This window comes from Penaeus chinensis, chromosome 36 (assembly GCF_019202785.1).
Source record: "Penaeus chinensis breed Huanghai No. 1 chromosome 36, ASM1920278v2, whole genome shotgun sequence".
NCBI classification, from domain to species: domain Eukaryota; kingdom Metazoa; phylum Arthropoda; class Malacostraca; order Decapoda; family Penaeidae; genus Penaeus; species Penaeus chinensis.
In genome coordinates this window covers 6,319,333-6,329,827 of record NC_061854.1, presented here as the reverse complement: position 1 = coordinate 6,329,827, position 10,495 = coordinate 6,319,333, and the positions used below count along the sequence as shown (strand labels likewise).

Below are 10,495 nucleotides of genomic sequence, written 5' to 3'. Positions count from 1 at the left end.
TACCATATTTCCATAGATTTTTATTCTGGTTCCGCTGGTTCAGTTTCATTAATGTTATCATTATCATCAGTTTCATTAATGTTACGGTGGTATTAATGGCAGTAATGATAGGAGTAATAATAATACAGCTGTTATCATTAATTTTATAATTATGATAATTTTGCATGTATCACACTCACACCGATTATTAATGTTATTATCAACATTATCAGTTTTGTTAATACTGTCATTATTGTTACCACTATACCCATTAACATTGTGATGATAATGCCATTATTATCATTATCATTCTAATCTTTATTATCACCACTATTATTATTGTCGTTGTCATTATCATCATTATTATTGTTATTCTTATTCTTATCATTATCATTGTTAATGTCATTATTATTATTATTGTTATTATTATTATTATTATTATTATCATTATCATTTATATTATTATTATTATTATTATTATTATTATTATTATTATTATTATTATTATTATTGTTATTATTATTATTATCATTATTATTATTATCATTATTATTATCATTATTATTATTATTATTATGTTTATTATGTTTATCATTACAATCATTATTATTATGATTATTATTATCATTATTATCGTTACTATTAATATAATGAGATCTTCTAATAAAAGCAAGCTTTAGTAAAAAAACTAACGGAATGTTATTATCTGATTAGATGTTATCAGGGCATTGAAGAGGGATAGACCGGTGAACAGATGCCGTATGATGTAATATTCCTGCTTTAAAATCATTATCTTTTATTATTTAACTGCGGGAAGCATGTTTATTTGTTATTGTTGTTGTTTTGATTCTGGGTGGGCGTGTAGTAAGAAAAAAAAATGTGTATTTTATTCTAGAAGATGCTTGTGTCAAAGAGATATTTTTTGAGCAGATCCAGGTTGTGTGGTTGATCTTTCTCTAAGAGAATGCTATAAAACTGTCTAAAATGTATATATCTTTGAAACATGGATACCAAATTTAAAGAAATATGGGTTAACAAAAAGTCCATTTTTTCCACTTTAGCAACATAGAGAAGAAAAATGTTTCTCCCCTCAGCAACCCGGAAGGAGTGAACACAGCATAACCCGAGAGGAATAGAAAAAGTTGGTGACGGAAGAACAGGAAACATTCACATCCATCTCCCTTTTTTTTCATTTTTCTCGGTAAGTTCCGTCTCTCATAATCGTATACACTAACCATAAAAGAGTTGAAATACCCCGCGTTAATACGAGTACAATAAAGACTCACAAACTGAGAAGGGAAAGCTAAAAATAGTCTAAAACACCAGAAGGACTGAACGTTGAAAGGCCTAACTCACGTCACGGACTTAGACTGGACAGAATGACTTGCTTTTATTCACGTTTTAAAGTGAATTAGAGTTGATGAAATGCTTCTCAGATCAGCTTTAAGGCTACAAGAAGCGAAGGAGGAAAAAGAGAGAGGATATAGGTATCGGGACCTCAAATTTTAGCCTAAATCTGTCTCTTGTTAATCAGTTTTTCGAATTCGTTTTCGTAGTTTAATTATTGGAAATATGTGGTGCTAGTTTCTCGTAATTGGGAAATAATGAGTTGATTATAAATTGCATTAAATGAAGATTTGGTTTTATAGGCAGCTTTTGAAGAAGTTCGGAAAAATAACCTAAATTTAACAAAATAGACGGAACATGACTCTTGCATCACATTATTATTAGTCACTTTGCTTTTACTCTTACGTGTTACAGACATACTAGTGTACTGAAACCGGACTATTTTTTTCAGAATTACAGTGACAGAAGTTGTCTAAATCGGTGTTCCCCCCCCCCCCCCCCCCCCCCCCCGTGAGAGGCCTATTTCAAGTCAGAGGTGAAGTAGTTTTATTAAATAATTATGATGGTAAAGACTATCAAGCCTTGATACTATTCAGTTATGCAGGATGGAGCTTAAATATATTCCTTTTTTAATGATCATTTGTAAGGGAAGTTGATGAGATGAGCTCGAATTGATCAGAAAAAGTATGTAGGCCTAGTAGACAGAGCCAACCTTCAACTCTCCGCTCCCTCCGTTACAGCAACTTAGATTGTTGGCTAAATTTATGACGTGGAGTTGAGAACTTAGTCTCTGGAAAGTGCGTCTGTACTGTAAAGAATTGCCATTTAATGCATTTCGTGAAGCGAGATGTTGAGATTTGCAACGACCTATTTTTGATGATTATAAGAGAAGTACAGTAAAATTTTATATGTGGAATACTGTTATCTGGTGGTTACATATTTGTAATAAGAAAATGCTTGACATCATTTAGTCAGGAAATACTTGTCTTATTGCTAATTTACCATTATGGATTTTTTAAGGTAATGAATATGCATTTATTTATTCATTTATTTATTCATTCATATATTCACTTTTTAAAATTAGTGTTTAAATTTGTTTTACCTATTCAGAAAAGAACTGATGAGATAGAAAGAGAAAAAATATGTTTTTTATGGTGGGATGTAAGGTAATAAGTTAATATATAAAATTGATAAGTACAAGTCAGGTTTGTGTATGACGTTATTAACAAGAATGATCAGGTTTTGTCTTGCAGTAGGGATTAGAACTTCAATTGAATGCCAAAAAGATTTATGGAAAAATAATATTTGGGGAAAATGTAGTAAACAGTAAATGTAATTGATAGATTCTGACATTTTTCTCAAGTTTTTGTAATGTGAATATTGTTTGTTAATATAAAGGGTATAAAAGTAATGATATATAATGTCCCTTGTGTCTTTAGTCCTCAGCAAAGGCCAGGAAACCTTCACCACATATGCATTTTTATTTATTTATTTATTTATTTATTTATTTTTAATAAATTAATTTGATTACCATTATTATTATTAGTCCTCATTTTATATTTTGGTTACCTACAAAGTGCTTTTATTCAATGGGACACTTATTAAAGTCAAACTTACTATACACCATAAGCTCTCATATCAGAGATTTTGTAGAATTCCCTTTTTTTCTGAAATCAAGTGTTCTTTAATGAATGAAGTGGTATTTTTATGAGTCAAAGATTCACAAATCATTTTGTTTTAGATATGTTGTATTTGATCATGGGATCACATAGATTCTTTCAGTTATTATTCCCTGTTGTTTCTGAAGTCATTACTGGCTACTCTTTTCTGATTTGATAACGACACACACTGGAGATTTCCAGTTTAATACTTTTTGATTTACCCAATGCTGATGGGAATGACGTGTACCTACGTGCTATGCCCACAGTGAGTTACTTGTCTGATTGTTTTTATACATAGATGGCTACACTTGTACTAAGTCACCAATGAGCATGAGTACTGCCTGTCTCGCCCGTTTACCCTTTTCTTTGATTTACGAAAATATTTTACGTTATCTTGTTTTGCTGTTACTAATGCTATAACATTATAGTAATTACAATGTTTATCATAAAAATAACACTATCGATCTTCATAGCACTAGTAGAAAATACAGTTTTCCTGCCAATTCAAATCACATGAGGTCACAAGGTCTACTAATTGCCTCCTTTGTGGCTAAGCACTAGCAGAGCCTTCTATGTGCAGAGACATTTCACAAAAAAATATAAATATAGAAACTGAGCATAGCATTTTCCCCAATTTTTATTCATTTTCCCCGGTGAGGGGTTAATGTCTCAAATAAAATACTCAATATTCCAAGACGTATTTTGGCCTCAGGCTCACCTCTTACTGCATGGATACTGGCTCTTAATAAGTTAACATTTTCTTTTTCTTTCCATTCATATGCACACACTTCTTGCTTCTATTTTGAGAAGTAAGAAAAAAAGGGTTAGCTGTATATTGAAAAAGAACACACTTGACAGGTTTCAAGCTTGTGTTTTTATCTCTCAGCACTGGGGAACATTTTAGCCCTACAGATAACAGATGTTTGTCACATGAATTGCCAGATATTTTTGTAGAGTACGAAGTCTTTTGGAATTTCTGAACTCTCAAGAGAGGACATTTAAAATAGAAGGAAGCTGACATCTGTTTGGTCCCTTTAATCTGGACTCATTAATATGTATATGAATTGATAATTGAGCATTGTCTCACCTTATGCTAGTATACTTTTTCATTATCAGGGCTGTTTCTTTTATTATTATTATTATTATTATTATTATTATTATTATTATTATTTTTATTTTTATTTATTAATATATCCCTTTGCAGGAAATAACCAATCATCAGCCATGTCACAAGAAGGAAATGGTGAACCGCCGCAGGACCAGGCACAACAAGAGCAGTCACAGTCTTCACCCAGGGGCATTGATGCTCTGAAGGCACACGTTCTTGAGCATAAGGTGGACACGGCGCTATGGGCCACCCGAGCACTTACTCTTTTATTCTGTATATCGTACCTCATTCCTATTTTTGGGTAAGTTTGTATGTCCTTGGGTTTAATCTTCTCTCTTCCCTAAGCTTCTTTCTCTTTCTCTCCTTCTCTTCTCCCCTTCTTTCCCTTCTTTTCTACTCTCATTCTCTTTCATTCACTTTTTGAGGTTTATGATCAATAAAAAAAAAAAAAAATAATGATAATAATTATGATAATTGAAATTTAATACTATTTCAAATTTCTTACAGTAACCCATACAGCAGTTACCAGAAAGTCCTTGTGAGCAATGCAGCAACCTCCGCCCTCCGTTTGCACCAGAGGATCCCGTCTGTGCAGCTCACACGGGAATTCTTCCTCCAGTTGTTAATGGAGGACTCGGCCCACTACCTGTTGTACTCAATCATCTTCATGTACACAGCCTCAATCACCATGGTGCTGGCTCCAATTTTCCTCTTTGCACTGCTGCATTTTGCCAGCTATACCCTGTCACTGCTTGATGTGAGTATTTGAAAGGGTTTGAAGAGGGGCTGGGGGGGGGCTTGAGGGAAAATATAGAGATAGAGGGAATGGGAAAAAGAGAGGAAGTTTGAATTTGTAATATTTATAGTGACTTGTATGTTTTGTACGAATATTGTGAGAGATTCGTAGATTTTATTTTTCTGGTACTGAAATAGGCCAACACACACAAAAAAAAGAAATGGTTCCTACCCAGTATTTTCCACAGTATTTCTACATGTGACACTGTTATTACATTAGTGATGAATGTTATTCATTCCAGCCATATATCATCCCATATTCATTATCATTTGGTTTCTCAGTATCACCATGCAGAACATCCTTTGTTACCAGTCCTTAGCTGACTCAGAATCTCATTGCTTTGTGCAATATGCAAATCAGGTCTTGTGTTTAGATTTGGAATTGTAGACTAAACACCATTTGCAGAGGCAGTCACTTTTATCTAATTTATTGTCTGCATCTCAGCTCAGTACATAAGTTATGGTTCTGATTATGATCAGCAATATATTTTGGCAGTAACTATTGAAGTGTATTGTTAGACCAAGTTCTATAACTATGGTAGTCGTACATCCATGATGTAGCTAACCAAACTGAATCAAACCCAACCAAACTGAATCAAACCCAACCAAACAACATCCACATCACAGAGATTACATGTTCACTACTCAGTGTTAATCCCTTTTAATGACTTTATTTTAGAATAATTATTGTTCAAAACAGACTGACTGAGCTGTAATGAGGCCTTCTGTGTGAATTGTATATGTGGAAAGATAATGTGTCCCTTGACAATAACCTCACTTGCAGATTTTTTTTTTTGTAGTGGGACATAATGTTAGTTATGACTTTTTTATACTCTCCCCTTTTATTTCTGTCTTTTTATTAGTTATGATAGATCCAAATATAAACATCTCCTCACACCAGGAAATTATTGCAGAGAGTCATTGGGTTAATGTGGAATTATTTGGCTTGACATATTGTTTAACTTTTTAACCCTCAGGTGATTGGACAGAACAATGCCTTGGGATCGAGATTCCTCATCTCCCTGGTCGAGTTCCAGCACAGAAATATCTTGCGAGCAGCTGCCTTTGTGGAAATATTCCTCATGCCCTTGTGTGTGGTGTCACTTTTCCTGTAAGTTTACCAATGTATACACATCGTTAACACCAAGAAATTTTGGAAAGGATATGTCAAAGGTTGATGTTTTATTCATTGGTTACCTAAGTGCAAATGCTTTTATCATATCAGCCTTAGCAGTGTTCTGTATAGGTAATAGATTTGTAATGCTTTACAAGTATAATCTCATAGCATGAGGAACATCTAGATATTTCTGTAACATTTTTTTCTCTGTTTATTTTAGCAAGTCCATCATATTTTATTTAATAACTAAAGAATATATTTACTGGAAATTCTTGAATATGTTAATTACTGAGATAAATTATTTTTCTAAAATAGTTCACATTTTGCTTTCCCTGTCATTTTGATTTGATAACTCCCCATTATTGTCATTGTCATAAGGGTTAGAACAGAATAAATGTTAAAGCATGACATTATATCTTGCTTGAAACGGAAGTAGCTTATTCCTAATGATATTCATCTTTCTCTCCAGTGGCAGAGTCAGCTTAATCACTCCATTCGTGTATTACCGATTCTTGCTCCTGAGATACTCCTCGCGGCGGAACCCCTACACCCGCAACATGTTCCATGAGCTCCGCATGACAGCGGAGTATGCGGTGAACAAACCAGGCATCCCAGCGTTCCTGCGAAATGCCGTAAACAGAGCTATTGTCTTCATCTCTGGGTTTGCTCCGGCTGTTGTTGCTCAGTAGTGTTATTCCTGATTGCTATTGTTAGAGACAAGTAGATTTGTTTAAGTTGAACTGCAGGACAGGTCTTTTCAACCCTGGATTTTTTGTATCAAGGTTAGAAAATGAATGAGCATAGGAAAAGAGATATTGATAGTTAGGAAATGTACCTTATGATTTATTAACATAAACTGGTGGAACCATTCAAATAACTGTACCATAATTAAAGAAATTAAACATGAAGTGGCAAGAAATGATGGAATGCCTAGAGGTGTAGATAATGATAGGCAAAGTATGTGTTTATCTCTTTCCTGTTTTATGTGGTAGTTTTTTATGGTGAAGTAAATGAAATGTTATGTAAACATGGTGTAAAATATATGTACCCTAAAGTACTAAATTTTTTGTCATTGTGCTAAAGGTGTCTAATCTGTAAGAAATAACTTAACTGCTGTATTCAAAATAAAACACTAACATTTTCAGTTTGCCTGAGATACTGGAAATATTGTATTTGAACATATCACATTACCAGTTATTCTTTTGATTGATACAAGGAGAGTTCTTGCTTGAGAAATGTTCGTGCCTATTTATTTTTCCTTACCTGGTGTCTGCTATTGGACATTTCATGTCATGGTAGAGAACATCACTCATGGAAGGAGTGAATAGCAGTGTTCATTCTGAACTTGTAAAGCTTCTAGTTTTATGGAGAACATGTTTCAATGAATTTTGTTCATATCATTAGGGCTCTTTTTCTCCTTATATTTCTTTCTCTCTGTCTCACTCTCTCTTTACCTCTTTCATTCTTTCTCTCCCAGTTATGCCTGAGATTCAGGTTATCATGTAGAATGGTTGTAAGTGTTTGTCATATGTGAAAGTTTTATTTTAAAGCTTTTTGTTACTTTTCAAACTGATGTAAGTTCTTTCCATACATAGAATCTATCACTTTGCAATATGTTACTATTGATGTTTTAAACCTATAAGTATTGTCACAAAAAGGAAAATACTTCTTTAAAAGTATGTACAGAATGGTGGATAGAGAGGCAGATTTTATTTCTATACCTCTTGCAAGGTGCGTGAACTTTTGGGTGTTTTTATTTCTATACCTCATGTATGGTGCGCAGATATTTAAAAAAGTGGAACGCTGCTAGCAATATGGGACATTAATGTTGTGACCAATATGGTACATGCCTTTAGTAACTTAATAAAATGAAGAGGGGGAAATGTGTACTAATTGGTTAGGAACTATATGGAATTCAATATTTGTGTGTGAATTTAGAATACCACCTCTATAGTAGTTGTAGTATTTTAGTGGGGACTTAATTCTATCTTGATATAAAGCAAAAACTGTTGTAGAGATAGTGAAAACCATCACAGTCATTTATGTATGATTTGTAAAAATGAGTATGTATTGCATTTTCTTTAATACTTTGAAGGTTGGAATGTTTCTGATGTAATTAAAAGAAAAGATGAAAGTTGGTATTTATTTTTTATTAGCAAAAGCTCTAAATATATATATATATTTTTGCCACAAATTCTGAGGACATTAATGTAGTGAGTTTTCATCATTATGATGGTGTAAAAAGAGAATCACATGATATTGCATCAACACACTACTATCACCCCCTTCTCCTTTTCCCTTTCCCTCTCCTTCTCTGTTTCCTTTTCCGCCTCTCCTTTGTCTTCAGCCCATTCTGTTTCTCCTGTCATCTGTGAATATTTAGCCTTCACTCTCCTTTTGCTTTTTTCAAGCTGCCTCAAGGGTGCCTTGCTGGTCTTGTCCGATATACTGAACAACCTTAGTTTGGTCAGATTGTGTATGAAGCTGCATCCACAAGATTAGGCATCCATGATGAGCAGGAGAAGTAGAGCTCATCATCAGGCATTCTTGACAGGCAGACTGCTGGAAAATTTGTGCTTTATCCAGCATGAAACCACCAAACAGTGGTTGTGCTACACTCCACTGCCTGTTGTAGTACTAGCTACTTCAAGTCATGTCTGGCCACTCATTAGTTTGCATATCTCGACAACAGGCATGGGCATACCGACAAATTACCCAGTTGATTGACACTGCTTACCTGGCATACCTAATCATGAAGATGCAACTTAAATAATCCTATATAGAGTTCTGAATGTCAGTCCTTGCAATACAAGCCTTTTGATTATAAAGGACCTTTATTATAATATTTAAGCAAAATATAAGTGGCCTACTTGGTCATGTGCCAAGGTTACAATTATAATTTATAGATATATGTAACTTTATTTATTATTATTAATATTATTATTATTTTTTTTTGGCAAGCTATTTTGATGTGTTTCTCATTTATTTTAAAAGTAGTGTAGCCATTGATACAATACACATGAAATGATAACTAATGTGGTATGAATTTCATGATGGTGCAAAATATACCCTTGCCAGTATTATCTTCATATCCTATTTGGAAAAGGACTGGTATTAGTACAAATAAGTGGCTCCTAACACTAATTGCTGAAAGTGTGACAAAGAGACCTATTAAATGCAAGCTACTCACTGTGTATAATTTTTGGAAATGTCGAAAAATAGGGGAAACCTTTGGGAATTCCAGCTCTAAACATATAAAAGAATCTTTCTTAAGACACTAAAATCGTGATTAGTAAGGCATAGGTTATAAGTTTGGGTTGATAGCATGTTTGTGGAGTAAGTGTTTTTTTTTTTTTAGCAATATTGATAGTAAATTGATCTTAAGATTTAGATGTGATGGGGATTAACTTCCTTAATACACACATAGATGTATGTTTGTCATGTTTGATTTTTGTTGTAAACTATATACGGACTTTGATTGATTATTTATTTTTTATTATTATCATTTTATAACTTTAGTGGTTTCATCTTATTGTCAATGAAACCCTGCATTTCTGTTATTGTTAATATGTATTTTCAACTGGCTATGTTGCATGATTGGAATTAGAGTTGCTGAAAATTAGAATATGAGATTTTCATGGTAATCAAAAACTAACTAAATAAAATTCAGAGAAAGGTCATGTTCTATGTTCCATGTCCTGTAGAAGTGAAATGCTGAAAAACATTTTGGATTTTGGCTGTTACATAAGCCCAGGAGTTTGTACAGACCAGCAGTGCCTTGGAAGTTATTCAAACCATGGAGCTGATTTCGTTAATCTTTTTTTTCCACTCTCTCTCCTGGAATTGCAATTGGTTCTACTGCTCAGACATTAACTCTTGAATCCAGTGGAAGAAAAGAGAAGCATGTTATCTGTATATTTCATTTTGTAATTCTAGCACGCAGTAAAATAAATGGATTTCATTCCTAAGATTGTAAATTGTAACCTTATCTAATTGAAAAGAAAGCGAAGTTAAATTGTGTGTGTAGGGTGCCTGCGTGAGTGTGAGTGCACGTGCATATGGACATGCATGTGCACATTTCTAGGAGTCAGAGGAGCACCCTGTGAGTGAAAAGGAGCCAGAAGAGCATAGTGAAAGGACTGATGCTTCTTTCATGTGTTTTGTATGAATGATTTGTTTACATTGTTTTGTTAAAGCAGTGATTTTTCTATGACATTGGAGAAGCTTTGACATCAACATTATGGTAACAAATTATAAGGATTACATCTTTTTATCTCCCTTTCTTTCTCTCTCTCTCTCTCTCTCACACAAATACAAATACATGCATGCATGCATACATACATAAGTATATACATATGTGTATAAATATATATACATACATACACAGATATCATACATAAGCGCATGCGCGTACACATACACACACACACACACACACACACACACACACACACACACACACACACACACACACACACACACACACAC

The 10,495-nt window shown here is 33.6% G+C and overlaps 1 protein-coding gene across 2 annotated transcripts; it reads left to right on the top strand.

The window, feature by feature from the left end:
- The first annotated feature begins 1,063 nt into the window (after window positions 1-1,063).
- LOC125044643 (Krueppel homolog 2-like) lies at window positions 1,064-9,971 on the top strand. Of its 2 annotated transcripts, none has more exons than XM_047641413.1 (5): window positions 1,064-1,180; window positions 4,192-4,396; window positions 4,603-4,852; window positions 5,868-6,001; window positions 6,477-9,971. In XM_047641413.1, exons 2-5 carry the CDS (start codon window positions 4,212-4,214, stop codon window positions 6,694-6,696), a joined length of 789 nt encoding a protein of 262 aa, XP_047497369.1. In that variant the 5' UTR covers window positions 1,064-1,180; window positions 4,192-4,211; the 3' UTR covers window positions 6,697-9,971. The 2 variants fall into 2 exon arrangements, with proteins under 2 accessions (XP_047497369.1, XP_047497371.1); XM_047641415.1 differs by lacking the exon at window positions 1,064-1,180 and adding an exon at window positions 1,827-1,861.
- Window positions 9,972-10,495: the final 524 nt, after the last annotated feature.